General features: G+C 40.9%; 2 protein-coding genes across 4 annotated transcripts in view; one reads left to right on the forward strand and one right to left on the reverse strand.

Annotated features, from left to right (window-relative positions):
• Positions 1-7,816, forward strand: part of Hira (histone cell cycle regulator-like protein) — a 78,237-nt gene extending 70,421 nt beyond the window's left edge. For all 3 annotated transcript variants that reach the window (XM_076206924.1, XM_076206925.1, XM_076206926.1), the window contains 2 exons: positions 2,079-2,182; positions 6,246-7,816. In XM_076206924.1, the coding sequence (XP_076063039.1) occupies positions 2,079-2,182; positions 6,246-6,377 (236 nt within the window). In that variant the 3' untranslated portion in view covers positions 6,378-7,816. The remainder of the gene's footprint in view (positions 1-2,078; positions 2,183-6,245) is intronic.
• Positions 7,817-7,996: 180 nt separating this feature from the next.
• Positions 7,997-16,021, reverse strand: part of LOC143038051 (mitochondrial import inner membrane translocase subunit TIM44) — a 33,281-nt gene continuing 25,256 nt past the window's right edge. Inside the window, exons 9-10 of the mRNA XM_076206927.1 lie at positions 15,657-15,773; positions 7,997-8,680 (exon numbers count right to left, since the gene is read on the reverse strand). Of these exons, the coding sequence (XP_076063042.1) occupies positions 8,543-8,680; positions 15,657-15,773 (255 nt within the window). The 3' untranslated portion in view covers positions 7,997-8,542. The remainder of the gene's footprint in view (positions 8,681-15,656; positions 15,774-16,021) is intronic.

A 16,021-nucleotide genomic window follows, 5' to 3' on the forward strand; every position in this document is an offset into this window, starting at 1 on the left:
GTATAGATAGTTTTCCCTCTCATCTTAGTACCTTATGGGTCAAGGTCTTTGTCCCCCATCACCTTACTCAAGTCAGAGGAAATGCAATGAGACATAGCACTACCACTGGACCAGTGCCTCCTTTGTCCTGTCCATCCATCTCATTCTAAGTGTTCCACTAAAGTTCCTTCCATTCACATGTTTCCTCACACTTTTTGTAGTCTTCATTCATTTGTTTCATGTGCTCAAACCAGCTCAGCATATTATGATCAACTTTATCTTTCCACTCTTACTCGCTGCCTCACCTCCACATTACTTACTCTGTACATTCTTGTAATGCAGACCTTACACACTTCATCTCAAGCATGTTAAGAATATTCCTTTGTGCCCTTTTCAAATTCCAAATCCATACAATGACATGGACACAGTCTCTTTCTCACAGACTTCTTTTTACATACATATACCAAAGGCCTTTTCCCTCTTACAAGGGAGGTAGCCAAAAAATAAAGGCATAAAATCCACTCCCACCCATTCCATCCCCACATATTCCACTCCCATTCACCCCCCTCCCTCCCTCCCTCTTATCTTGGCTCCTCCTGGATGACAGATCATCCCTGCATCTCACCCACTGCCCTGGGTCAGAATCAGTGTCGCAAGACACAGCTTCATTAAATTGGCAACCCCCCCTCTCTGTCCCCTCATGCAGAAGAAGAGAAGATGGGGAGAAATCCCTTCAGGCTGCGTCAGATTATTTTTTCACACACACTCCCTCACACACCCCCCATCCCTCACCAACTCCCTATTGTGCATCAAAATATCATCCATTCACAACCATTCTCCATTCACCCCTATCTTCTGTCTTCTTCCATCTTTCCTCAACAGACATTCCCCTCTTTCCCAATGGCCCTTTTACCCCAGGCATCCATCTCATCCTTGGTCGGCCCCTCATGTTCACACCATCTACCTCTGCCTTCCACAATCTTTCTTCATTAATTTTTCCATGTATCCAAACCATACCAATACTTTTTCATCAACCCTATCTCCCAACTCCCTTTCCACCCCCATTTTCCTTCTCATTTCTCACTCTATCCAGCCTAGTAACCCCTTCTTTTTAATCTTTATAATTATATTGATAACATATAGCTATATGTGCAGTTGTAATGTAACATTCAGTTACATTATTACATGTTGACCATGTGAATAAGAGAATAGTCATGTGAGCTGCTGACGACATGTTCATTTCAGCTGTATTTTTTATTAGTTGGAGAACAAAAATATAGTATGTATGAGAAGAGTGTTGTATTCCTCTGTATTTACTTGCATTTTGGAATGTGAAATCATATTTCAAGCTTGGTTTTGCTGTTAATTAGGAAATGACACTTGTTACTTTTTTGCATTTTGTCGTAAATGATAAACAGTACTACAGTTTATGACTTTCTATATCATTTGCACATATGATGTGAGATGTAAACACTTCAAAACCCACACTCTCAGCTAATTCAATTTGTAATTGTTTGTGAAAACTTGTGTATGTTCATGGATCTGTGGCTTCCATGACACCCATACTGTGTATGGAAATTTTATTCTTACAGCCACTGTGGAAAGTGGCAAAACCTAGATAATAGTGATCTAGGAATGAAGGAGATTACTATGTCCCTGAAGCATGCTCTCTTTAGAGGACTAAATTAATCAATGTTAATAACTTCAGTACTATGTTGTCCTGTTTAGATTTTGTTAAATGCAGAATGCTCATATTTGCTCTGAATATGTACAGTCACAAGCAAAATTTTGAACCACCCAGAGTTATTCATAAATTAAAATTCTCTGTGAGCTAAATACTATATGGGAAAATATATCATGTACTCGACAAATATATATATATATATATATATATATATCCTGAGAACTTTAGCATGGATCAAAATGTTTGTTCATGATTGTACTTTAGCTTGAAAGATTTTTCATTCAAGACCCTCAAGATTGGGGCTGCCACTTATCAGGGTTTAAAAGAATCATCAAGTATTTACCACAGTATGGTATATAAAATGCACTTTGGTGTTGATATTGTTCTTGTAAGTAAATACAATTTACTTTTTCAGGCCTGGAGAAAAAGCTGCGGTCTTTGTTTGACGATTTGCTAGGTCCAGCACACACAGGCTCAACAGAAGTCAAAGACTCATCACACTGGAATCCTAAGATAATGGCAAGTTTAGACTAATATGTTCTCATAGGAACACTGCAACAGGGATATGTGTGTGTGTGTATGTATATATTGATGAAATGTCTGAGAAGTATGGTAGGGGTTACAAGGTTGGATAGAGTGAGAAACAAGGAGGTGCATTATACACAATCATGCACGCAAACAACACAACATACACTCTATAAAGGATTTGTGGGAAAACCCAGTTTCGGCTGTGGCCTTCCTTGGGGAGACGGGACTGCTCGGACAGACAGTCCAGGGAACGACAACAACAACAACAACAACAGGTAGAAAAGGAGATGGGAGATAAGGTTGATGAAAGAGTATTCAGATGGTTTGGACACATGGAAAGAATTAGTGAAGAAAGATTAGTAAAAGAAATGTGGAAGGCAGAGGTGGATGGAGTGAACATAAGGGGATGACCAAGGATAAGATGGATGGATGAAGTGAAAGGGTCATTGAACAAGAGTGGGGGGGGGGTCTGTTGAGGAAGGAAGGGAGAAGGCAGAAGATATGAGTGAATGGAGAATGGTTGTGTATGAATGATACTGTGATGCATGGAAGGGAGTGGGTGGGGGGTGGGGTAAAGTTAGGGAGTGGATAATTGTGAATGATATTTTGATGCAACCTGAAGGGATTTCTCCATTTTCAGTGCTACAACATGACGGGAAGATGGGGGGGGGGGGGAGCACTGATTAAATGAAGCAGCCTTGCTGTGGATGTGCTGTGTCTTGCCGCATTGCTTCTGACCCAGAGCGATGGGCAAGATGCAGGGATGACCCATCATCCAGGAGGAGCCAAGATGAGAGGGAGGTGGGGATAAAATGGGTGGGAGTGGAATTATGCCTTTTGACTTTGTCTACCTTCCTTGCATGGGGGAAGAAGCCTTTGGTATATGTATATGTGTGTGTGTGTGTGTGTATATATATATGTATATATGTACACACACATACATACATGTAGTAGAACCTCTGTTCTTGACCAGGATCCACCCTAGAAAACTGTTTTAGAACTGATTTGGTTGAGGACTGAAACAAATTTACTGATCTGCTGGATACAGCTTTATCAGGGTGATATTTTTCCACAAAACCTTGAATTTTGCCCCATTTTCCAATATTCTCCATTCAAATACCAGAGCAAAAAAAAAAATGACAAGAACAGATTTATTTAGCTTGAGATGTTTGAGAACAGAGGTTTTGCTATATATCTATAGATATACATACAAACACACACACATGTGTATAGATTTATAGATATTCATTAAAGGTCCTTTCTCCTTATAAGGACAGTGACTAATTCAAAGAACATGCTTATTTCATATACATTAAAATCCATTAAATACCCCTCCAGTCACAGTATCTAGTGCATGTACCATCATCCCTGTACTGTGCCACACTGCTCAGGTCAAAGGCATTACAGCAAGTCATACGTGGTTTACTCCCACTACTTTCTACCTTATTATGTGGTGATGCCCCATCCAACCCTCTTCTTTCACACAAAATAATTTATGGAGCAGATGGGAAGAACATTGCTTGAAGCTGTGTCATCCATTCAGACATTTTACAATCACCTTCCAGTCATGGCCATCTTTTGTTTTGTCACTTTCCTGCTTGAAAATTTTTCTTTGATCATCCAAGGCCCCCTTTATAACCATCCACCTTTGCCTTCCACACTGAATTTTCTAGTCTTTCCTTATTCATTCTTTCCATGTGCCCAAGTCTCCACAGCACTGTGATATCATATTTTGCACCCACTCTAGCCATTCTTGTAACATTTTCCATATTTGTTAAACATTTTATCTTGAACACATTCATACTTTTCCTTTATTACCCCCTTAAAATCTTTGGTCTAATATAACCTTCTCAGGGACTAGTTTCGGGTACCTGCTAGTAGTAGTCCTACAAGATGGGCAGCAGGGAGATAGATAGCAGAGAAAATCATCTCCCTGCTGCCCATTTTCAAAATGCGTCAACCCCGGCACCTCTAGCTATAAATGGACCCCTGAAGGTCTTACACTTGATCTCCAGATTTTTCTCAAGGTCTTTATCAGTTTAACTGTATTTCTTTCACTTTTTCACATAAGGAAAGCTGGCAACCAGCAACTGCTTCCTTCCCACTACTTTGTCACTGACAGAAATAATCCCACATCTATACAACACAGACAGCAGCCCAAAGCTTCATCTTGAGATCTATGGGAGGACCCAAGGAATGTTGTCAGTCTCTGTGGGGCACCAGGTTTACAGTTGTTGATCAGTCAGTCAAAATCTTCTTTCTTGCAGAAGATTCATGGCCCGTTTTAGACGACATATTACTCAAAAAAGATATATTTTGCTGCTGTCTAGAGGATGAGAATGGAGTAGTATAGGATGAAAAATTCAGTGTGTTGTGTAATGATTGCAAGCAAGACAACATGAGTCTGTGGCCAAGCTGATTGGTGTTGCCCCAGTGCTGTTGATGGCCTGGATGTATTTATGTCAATATGAATTTTGCCTGCTCAGGGAGATTTCTTGGTAGGTATGGGGTTGTTTGCCCATGTCCCCCACCACATATCTTAGGTCAGAGGCATACATACATACATATACCAAGGCTTTTTCCCCCTTACAAGGGAGGTAGCCAAAAAGGAAAAGGCATAAAATCATTCCCTCCCATTCCATCCCTAAATACACTCCACACCCCTCCACCCTCTTATCTTAGCACCTCCTAGATGACGGGTCATCCCTGCACCTTGTCCACTGCCCTGGGTCAGAAGCAGTGTCGCAAGACACAGCACATCCACAGCAAGGCCGCTTCATTAAATCGGCGACCCCCCCTCTCCGTCCCCCCATTGCATAAAAGGAGAAGACAGGGAGAAATCCCTTCGGGCTGTGTCAAATTTTGCTCACACATACTACCTCACCCCCCATTCCACCTCATGCATCACAACATCATCCATATACAACCATTTTCCATTCACCCCTGTCTTCTGTCCTATTCCCTGTGGTGGGGGAAAAGAATACTGCCACCAAGTATTCCCACTTGGATCGTAAGAGGCGAGAAAAAAGGGACAGGGATTGGGACTAGGCATCCTTCTTGTAACCCCACAGGGGACATTCCTAAAAGAAAAAGTAAAAGTAAAGGTCAGAGGCAGTGCAGCAAAATACACCACCTCCACAGCAAAGCCCAGCAGCCAGAGCTGATTTACCTTCACTGTTTCTTTACATAGGGAGGTTCCTCTGCATCCACTTGAGAAATATACAGAGCAGATAAAATTAAATACCTTTAGGTCATGTCATTTCTTCATCCAGTTGCAACCACTCTCCATCTATTCACTCCTACCTTTTGTACTTGTTCTTCCTTGCATGATTCTTGTCTTTCCTTCAAGTTCTCTCCATCAACTTTTTCCCCCTCTCTTCCTCTTAGTCTTTTTTCATGCAAACTTTCCACATGCCCAAACCATCTCGGCATCCTCTGATCAACTGTACCTACCAGCTCTTTCCCCCACTGCTCTCTGCGTCACCTCATTTCCCAGTGTATCCACCCTTGTATGCATCTTAAACATTAACCTCTTCACTCCGGGACACATCGCACATCTGGCAGCATTAGCTGCCCAATGTGCGATGTTGTGTCATAATAATCGCATTATAAAAAATAAAGTCAGTGCTCAATCGTTCATTCTCTTTCACCCGTGTATTTTGATAACCATAGAAAATTGATTAAGCCAGTTTAGACAGAATGGAAATTACGTAGGTACGACTACAATAAATATAATCAAGATGCCGACGTCGGCATCATCGAGCACCCACTTCTCCTCATGCCGCCCACGTAGACGTCACCGTATGGAAGTGGTTAATAATCTCAAACACATTTATGCTCTTCCTTTCTACTGACTTTAGGTTTCATGCCTCTGCTACAACCACACAGAAAACAGAACATCTCATTTTACAATGACCCACACCAACAATCCCTATGTATATTTCTTCCTGTCAACTCACCTCAAACAGACCACCCCATGTACATCTTGTCACCTTACTTTTGCCTATGTAGTAAACATCATTATATTTTAGCTTATGTATTTTTCTCGTTACAGGAGTTTGATAAACGTGGTCTTCTAGAGGAGTTTTTAAGGGAAATTCTAGCCGCAGACAACTGTGTTCAATTACAGCGTCTCTACACGGAGTACAAGGATCAGCTGGATGCCAACCACATAGAAACAATTTGAAACACATCACAAATATTTTTTGTACACAAACATTTCGTAGAAAATTGTCATGTACAGATCATTTTACTGAAGAAAAGTTTTAAATGTTTTAGTGTCATGTTAGTACTCTGCCTGTCTAGGTGTTGTACTTAATTTACACATTGCTGCTATGCTTTTGATCAAACCAGTACATGCAGGAGTGCTTTGGTAGACATTTATTTGCCATTGTTTCCCCAAGAGCAAAGAGTGTTTGGCTTTTGCAGCATCATATTGTGTTGAATACAAAAGATATGATTTTAAATGAATTTCGTGTGATCGGGTATAGAAAGATATCAAGTTTTTGAGGGACGTTGCTATTTTAAAGAACTGAAGCAAGAAATGTAAGTTGTGAAATTTATGTGTAACCACAACAAGTACAATGTTACTAGTGCTCTTAACTTTACTGCCATTTAGAGTAAAATCATGTTGCCTCGTGACTTTTTGAGTCAATTTGTATACTTCCCAAGGCCAAGTGTCAGCCAATGTGTGCATTACTATTACATCACTTGGCATGGATTTTGTACAGTAGTTATTGTGTTCTCTCCAACTACTTGATGTGTTGAGTTATTGTTTCAGAGTTGCTGGAATGAGTAAATAATAACAATAGGTTTTGGTCATATACACGGACAGACTAGTCTTACATTTTATGCATAAGATGAGAGGTCACAATGAATGTGTAAGAAAATGTAATGAATGTGAGAATTATTATTAGATGAAAAATTTAGTGACATGCTTGTTTTAAAGAGGGAGTTATCACATGCTACTTTTCAGTGCTAAAGTATTGGAGTGAAAGGACTGGGAGTGGACACAGCATGATCACTGCCATTGTCACTGCCATCACTGCTCAACATTTGCCAGTCCATACTAAGGAACCATTTTTTTTTTTTTTTTTTTTTTTTTTTTTTTTTTTTTTTTTTTTTTTTTTTTTTTTTTTTTTTTTAAATCCTCTTCCTGAACATATTTTCTTTTCATAAATTTATAGAAAATGTTAATGTTTTGTTGTGCCCATTTGGCAAGTACAAAAATTACATATTTGCAGGTTTAGTTGAATGAATTAGTTCTTAATGTTTAAAATGTTACAAAATATTCCAGTTTTAACATGAAATTGTCCTGTGGTGATCCATTTTTAAGGAAGTGTAGAATAACTTCAGTAATTTGAAAGTCAAGAAGAATGTTAACCAGAGGGTGGCAGCTGTTTTAATGCACCTTATCATGGATTATAAAACAATATGATTCTGTTGTTGAAATTCCTTTTTTTGTAAACATGCTTATGTAATTTTAACTTGGTTATTATTGCATTGTACAGTTAAGTTATTGATGGCATTATTATCTTTACTTTTATCATAGTATCAATGCTTCCTACAAGAAAAACCAGATGGAACAGTGCAAGTATCAATACTCCCATTTCTATAGCATTTTTTAGGTTTGGGTTTCCTGGTCACGTTATTTTATATACAAAGATCTGATTAAAATCAGTGATAGGTTAAAAAACAGATTGTGTGTACAAATATACAAATAACCACTGCCATAATGTAGTCAATAGGGACCACTCTTATGCTTCTTCAAGCGCCAACTTTACAAAGGATAATTAAAAAAATAGAAAATCAAAACAACATATATTACACTATTTACAATTTCAGATACTGCATTTCATAATTGAATTTCTTAGTAACATTTATTTACAATTTCCATAGTTTAACAAGTCAATTAATTACAAAATGTTTCAAGGGTCTCAAAATACATAACCTTTGTATCATGAGTGGTTACCATTAATCCTCACAGATTTCAAGAGGTAGAGCTTTTGAGTGGAGTCATGTGCACCAATGAATTTGGCAAACATAACTGAAAGCCCTACCCATTAAGCATGTACTGTGATCTCATGTGAATGTACAATTAAGATTGATTATAGGTAGATCAGTCACAAATTTTTACTGCTATGGAATTTATGGCCCTGAATTTGCGAAACTGCTGGGTCAGCAAACTTGGGAATAATTTACGTACACTTCATTAAACTTGTCCAGAAATATGCACACACTATTTGAAGTATTGTGTACTTTTGTGAAGTACACCAGTACCATTCTTCCTAGTTTTGTTTATTGTGAACAGCAACCTAAAACTTGTTTAATTGTCCTAAGATACAGCTTTCACTAGACAAATTGTTCAGAACTTTGAGCTGACAAGTCCAGCAATCGCCAGGCAGCATGTGGATCCAATTCTGTTTGATCGCGACAAAGCACCCAAACGTACTGTACTCGCAGAACTTTACTAGGGTCACCTTCTACAACCTGAAACATCAAAATCTGGTTAATTTATTTTATTTTTCCACCACTTAATTCATTAATCAACTGCACATCATACTGGTTAGTTGTGTATGCTGTTTGAGTGATGACAAATGGAATTCAATCCTAAGTTGCACCCATAAGCTGAAGCCCCTTCAAAATAAGATTGTTAGAAAATCTGGAAGAGTCCCCATATTTAGAAAAAAGAAATAAACACAAATTAACTATTACCACAAGAAAAATATGAATTCTTGCATACAGGCCTGGAATATATGTGAAAACCACATACCCATATCACATTCTTATTTTTTCCACTGTATTTGGCACAGGACAAAAATGGACCAATGCTTCACTAGTTTTTCTCCAATATGCTCATGCACAGCTGTACATTTTAAAATGTGCCTCTGATCATTGCGATCCTGGTGAATACAAACTATTTTATCCAAAGGTTTGTACCAACAAGAAACAACAATGGGCAATTTGGCATTGGTTTAGTGAATGCTCAGTTGTTAAAACATTAAACATTTCTTGAAAAACTGGGAATGTGTAAGAGAAGAAAGACTACATCTAAAGTGGAAAATATGCTGACAGGAATAACAATTGTATCTACACTTTCCTTCAAGTTCACAATTTCTAAGCCTAATAACCAATGCAGCCATTATTTCTGATCTCTCCCTCTTGCTACTTTCCCCTTGCAAATTTTAGTGTCCTTTTCTCCCCCTCTCCTTTTCCTTATATCCTGTTTTTCTATTTCTTTCAATGACTCCTGTAACCAACACACAATTGGCCTGGCCAGATGCAAATTGTCCTAGATGCAACCACCATACAGATGATACTGAAAACCTCAGCCTACACTGCCCTTCTCTCACACTACCCAGAGAGCAGCACAACATACCCTCCTTGAGTGACATGGGTTCTGGGTCTCCTGCACACGTGACCTGAGGTAACGGATAAATTGATCACTCCTGTACAACTGATTTGCAATCTCAAAAACACGTTACTGCCATACGTACACATATCAAGTACTTTCTCAAGAATAAATGCTTTAGTAGTAGATTGATAATGTATTATCAAGTCTGTTAGACCAGTGAATCTTCCCTCAACCATAATGTTTTCGACATAACATTAGGCTAATTTTAGAATGCTGGTGATTCCTTGTAGTAATTAATTTTTAAGTTACCGTATGTATATTTATCCTTTCCTGTAGATTTAATGCTTACCCTCCTAAATTAACCATATGAATACAAATTGTATATTCCCATACCCCAAAGAAAAATAAACCACATCGGTGAAATCATACTCGCATGCTATTTTGTTTTTCATTATGCCATGGTATGGGGGATAAGAATCCAACAATCATGTTCTCATACATGTCATAGAAGACAACCAAAAACGGCAGAGTGTGAGAGGACTAGGAATACCTTACTCTTGCAGTGTAAAAACAAGAGAGGGTCTGGAGGGAAGACCACCCAGAACCATAGTAAATGGGCCTCAATGTGTATGGACATGGAATGGACAAGAGCAGAAGGGTGGAAACTGGTATGATATGCGAGAATAAAGATGGATGTTATAGCACCGATTGAAACTACAGAAATGGAAAGGAGAGTTAGGGAATATGGAAGGTAGGCTGTAGAAAGTAAAGAAGGGGCAGGGTAGGGATGGAGTGGTTCTGTTAGTAAGTGATGGGGCAACAGAAGGTACACACATACATACACCATTGGCTATTTCCCTCTTACAAGGAAGGTAGCCAAAAAAACTCATAAAAAAACGCTCCCATTCCATCCCCACATACTCCACTCCCATTCACCCCCCTCCCTCCCTCTTATCTTAGCTCTTCCTGGATCACGGTCATCCCTGCATCTCGCCCACTGCCATGGATCAGAAGCTGTGTTGCAAGACACAGCAAAGCTGCTTCATTAATTGGTGAACCCCTCTCTCAGGCTGCGTCAAAATATCATTTACACAGACTCTGTCGCCCCCCCCCCCCACAACCTTCCATGCATACAACCACACACAACCATTCTTCACTCACCCCTACCATCTTTCTTCTCTCTTCCTCAACAGACATTCCCTCTTTCCCAATGTTCCTTTTACCCCATCCATCTCATCCTTGGTCACCCCCTCATGCTCACTCCTTCTACCTCTGCCATCCACACCTTTCACTAATCCTTCTTCACCCATTCTTTCCACTTGTCCAAACCATCCCAACACTCTTTCATCCACCCTATCTCCCAACTCCCTTTCCACCCCCGTTCTCCTCCTCACCTCATTTCTCACTCTATCCACCCTAGTAACCCCTATCATACTTCTCAGGCACCTCATCTCAAACACATTCAAACTCCTCTCTTCTTCTGCCCTGTACAGTGCTGTTGGCACAATCATTCCTTCTTACAATCTCCTCTTAGCATCCATTCCCAAATATCTATTTCTCATTACACTTTTTAATCCCCCAAGGCTTTTACTTCTCTCAATCTACATTCTACCTCCACCTCCACTCCTCCCTTTCCTGCCACATTCACACCCAAGTATCTAAAACTATCTACATCCTCCAGTCTCTCTCCCACACTCACCTCCTGTTTGCTGCCATATTCTCCCCTTGTACATCTCATTACCTTACTTTTACCCACATTTATCTTCAACGTCCTTTCGCACACCTTCCCAAACTCCATCACGAACTTCCTTAATCCCTCCTCAGATCCTGTTACAAGCGCAGTGTTGTCAGCAAACAACAACTGGATTATCTCCCACTTTTCTCCATTTTCTTTACCCATATTCAATCCCCGGCCCATTACCCTTGCACCACCCCATCCATGTATAAATTGAACAGCCAAGGTGATTTAACACATCCCTGGCCAAGTCCAACATTTACCTTAAGCCACTCTCCATTTTTTATTCTAACACAGGCTCTACTACTCTCATAAAAACTCTTGACTGCTCTTAACACCTTTCCTTCTATCCCATATATCTGTAATACCTTCCACAGTGCCTTCCTGTCTACTGTCATAAGCCTTTTCCAAATCCATAAAGGCCCAAAAAACATCATTATCTTTTCCTAAAGCTTTCTCACAAAAATCTGATCCACACAACCTGTCCTAAACTCACAATGCTCCTTACCAATTACTCCCTCTGTTCCCTCCTAATCCTCTCAATCAAAATCTTCCCAACTACACTCAACAAACTGATCCCTCTGAAACTACTACACTCACACTTGTCCCCTTTTCCCTTGTAAAATGGAACTATACATATACTCCTCCAGCACTCTACTCTCTTTGAAACAAACATTAAACCTCACCAGCCAGTCCACTATCACTGTACCTCCCTTTTTTATACACCCATCCAACCCAGGTTTCCTTACCTGCTCTCATAATTTTAACAACTGCTTTCACCTCATCTTTCCTTATTTCTTCTCCATTTTCCTCACTCATCACTCATTTTCTTGGCACTTCCCACTGCAACTAATTTTCCTTCCCTATCTTCCTTCATATTGAGCAACTCCCTAAAATATTCTGCCCATCTTCCTCTTACTGCCGTTTCTTCCATTGTCATCTCTCCATCTGCACCTTCGTGGAAAATTCACATTGGCTGATATTGTCTTCAGGCCCTACTACAGATCTCTGGGAAGAAATTTTGGACTGTTGCCTTTGGTATTGGTGTGAGACTTGTTTCTATGTTGCTGGCTTGTGGTAGTAGGATGGGTGCATTTACCACTTGTCAGTTCTCACATGAAAATGTGGGAGAAATAAAGTCTCATCTCAACTGGCAGTCTTGGTCCTTGTCTAGAGATCAAGTGTCCGCCACTTAGAACTGCTCCTCATGTGAGAATGTTGACAAATGTGGGTTGGTTAATTGTTAGGAATTGTAGTTTATTGCAATGATATCCTTTTGGACAATCTCACCCAATCCTTTGTATACACATATTACAGGTAACCTGTTATCTTACTACCGCTTCCTGAGAACCTATTTCCCTTTTTTAAGGATTATTACATGTAATGGAAGCTTGTTGGCCTAGCAGGTTAGGGTCCCATTATTTGCAGCAAAGGTCAAAGGGATGGCACTTTGAACCTTGCCACCAGTGAAGTTGAACCAAGGGTATGGTTCATTAAATTCCATGTTACTGGAGGAGTGCCTGTATAGTTCCACTTTACAAGGGAAAAGGGGACAAGTGTGAATGTAGTAGTTTCAGAGGGATTAGCTTGTTAAATGTAGTTGGGAAGGCTTATGGGAGGATCTTGATTGAGAGGATTAGGAGAGGAACAGAGGGAGTAATTGGTGAGGAACAGTGTGGATTTAGGACGGGTAAAGGTTGTGTAGATCAGATCTTTGTGGTAAGACAGATATGTGAGAAAGCTATAGGAAAGGGGAAGGATGTTTTTTGGGCATTTATGGATCTGGAAAAGGCTTATGATAGGGTAGACAGAAAGGCACTGTGGGAGGTTATGCAGATATATGGGATAGGAGGAAAGCTTCTAGGAGCTGTCAAGAGTTATGAGAGTAGCAGAGCTTGTGTCAGGATTAGAAATGGAGAGAGTGAGTGGTTCGAGGTAAAGGTGGGACTTCGTCAAGGATGCGTTATGTCGCCCTGGCTGTTCAACTTGTACATGGATGGGGTAGTGCAAGAGGTAAATGCAAGGGTAGTGGGTCAAGGATTGGAGATGGTTAAAGAAAATGGAGAAAAGTGGGAGGTGAGCCCAGCTGTTGTTTGCAGACGACACTGCGCTTTTTGCAGGATCGGAGGAGGGATTGAGGAAGTTGGTGACAGAGTTTAGGAGAGTATGATAGAAGAAAGCTGAAGATAAATGTGGGTAAAAGTAAGGTGATAAGATGTACAAGGGGTGAAAGTGGCAGTAGACTGGAAGTGAGCATTAAGGGAAAGCGACTGGAGGAAGTGGATAGTTTTAGATACTTGGGTGTAAATGTGGCAGGAAAAGGTGGAGTGAAGATGGAGGTAGAATGTAGATTGAGAGAAGCGAGTAAATGCCTTGGTGGATTAAAGAGTGTAATGAGGAATAGACATTTGGGAATGGATGCTAAGAGGAGACTGTATGAAGGAGTGATTGTGCCAACAGCACTGTATGGGGCAGAAACAAGGAACATAAGAGAGGAAGAGAGAAGGAGTTTGAATGTGCTTGAGATGAGGTGTCTGAGAAGTATGATGGGGGTTACTAGGCTAGATGGAGTGAGAAATGAGGAGGAGAACAGGGGTGGAAAGGGAGTTGGGAGATAGGGTTGATGAAAGAGTATTAGGATGGTTTGGACACATGGAAAGAATGAGTGAAGAAAGACTAATAAAAGAGGTATGGAAGGCAGATGTGGAAGGAGTGAACATGAGGGGACGTCCTAGGATGAGGTGGATGGATGGGGTGAAGGGGGCTTTGGGGAAGAGGGGAATGTCTGTTGAGGAAGGACGGGAGAGGACAGAAGACAGGGGTGAATGGAGAATGGTTGTATTGTATATGGATGATGTTGTGATGCATGAGGTGGAATGGGCGGGGGGATGGGGGGTGAGGTAGAATGTGTGAGCAAAATTTGATGCAGCCCAAAGGGATTTCTCCCCGTCTTCTCCTTTTATGCATGGGGGGACGGAGAGGGGGGGTCGCTGATTTAATGAAGTGGCCTTGCTGTGTCTTGCGACACTGCTTCTGACCCAGGGCAGTGGACAAGGTGCAGGGATGACCCGTCATCCAGGAGGTGCTAAGATAAGAGGGAGGGTGGAGGGGTGTGGAGTGTATTCAGGGATGGAATGGGTGGGAATGATTTTATGCCTTTTCCTTTTTGGCTACCTCCCTTGTAAGGGAGAAAAAGCCTTGGTATATGTATGTACAAAGTCTTCTGTAAGGGGTAGTTTGTGACATTAAACTATATCATTAACCAAGATAGGAAGGAGGGTGGAGGGGAGTGGAATATTTGGGAAATGAAATGGATGGGGGTGATTTCTATGCCTTTTTCTTTTTGGCTACCCCCCGAGTAAGGGGGAAAAAGCCTTTGGTATATGTATGTATTAATACATGTATGTATGTATGTATTAACCATATCACATCTGGAAGGCAGATGTGGAGGAAGTGAACATGAGGGGACATCCTAGGATGAGGTGGATGGATGGGGTGAAGGGGGCTTTGGGGAAGAGGGGAATGTCTGTTGAGGAAGGACAGAAGACAGGGGTGAATGGAGAATGGTTGTATATGGATGATGTTCTGATGCATTAGGTGGAATGGGTGGGGGATGGGGGGGTGAGGCAGTATGTGTGAGCAAAATTTGAAGCCCGAAGGGATTTCTCCCCGTCTTCTCCTTTTTGTGAGGGGGGTCGCCGATTTAATGAAGCGGCCTTGCTGTGTCTTGCGACACTGCTTCTGACCCTGGGCAGTGGACAAGGTGCAGGGATGACCCGTCATCCAGGAGTTGCTAAGATGAGAGGGAGGGTGGAGGGGTGTGGAGTGTATTCAGGGATGGAATGGGTGGGAATGATTTAATGCCTTTTCCTTTTTGGCTACCTCCCTTGTAAGGGGGAAAAAGCCTTGGTATATGTATGTATGTACATGTAATGACTCCCAGGCAAACCAGTGGGAGTATATATTATGAGAATGGATGGAGGTAGGTACCCTTGAAGGATAACTCGATACGTAATGCCAAGAGAAGGTGGGTGGATGAAGTGAATGAAGTCATAAGAGCGCATTGTTAGGTTAGCAAATAAACAAAAATGTGAGTGTGTCAGATTTAGAGAATGTACACACTAAGGCAACAACCTATTCCTAGAGAAGGGTGCACTGGGAATGAATTGACAGAAAGTGCTGAAATGTAGTCTGCGTGTGATGGGAGTGGGAGGTACTGATTTTCCTCTCCCATATTTAGTTGTTTTGCATTGCAATTAATTGCTGACTGAACAAGAAAAGTTATCACCAACCCCCACTTTTTTCCGGTAATTATCTATGATGATCAATATCCTCTATTCCTTTTTAAACCTTTGGACAACAGCATGTAAACTTACCTCGCCTTTGGTATTGCGAAGACACAATATCTGTTGTGACTGGAATGATACAGCAAGAACTGGACCTTCATCCATCACCTTCCCCATCAGAAGATCAACATTGTCTACATCCAGGATCTACAAAGATATACATACACTAAATGGTCTTTTCCATTTAAAAGGGGACTGGCTAAGTCAAATCATACACTCACCCAAAAACACATTCACTGTCCTCTCCCTTTCCTCCTTAACAGGACCCTCTTGCACCCAAAGCCCCTTTCACCCCATTGTCTTCCATCAAGTTCACTCTGTCCACCTCTGCTTTCCACTCTTCTTGCTACTCTTTATTTGCTCATTCTTTCCACATGCCCAAACCATTACAGTAT

This window comes from Oratosquilla oratoria, chromosome 23 (genome assembly GCF_046742065.1).
Source record: "Oratosquilla oratoria isolate Oo_2021 chromosome 23, ASM4674206v1, whole genome shotgun sequence".
Taxonomy (NCBI): domain Eukaryota; kingdom Metazoa; phylum Arthropoda; class Malacostraca; order Stomatopoda; family Squillidae; genus Oratosquilla; species Oratosquilla oratoria.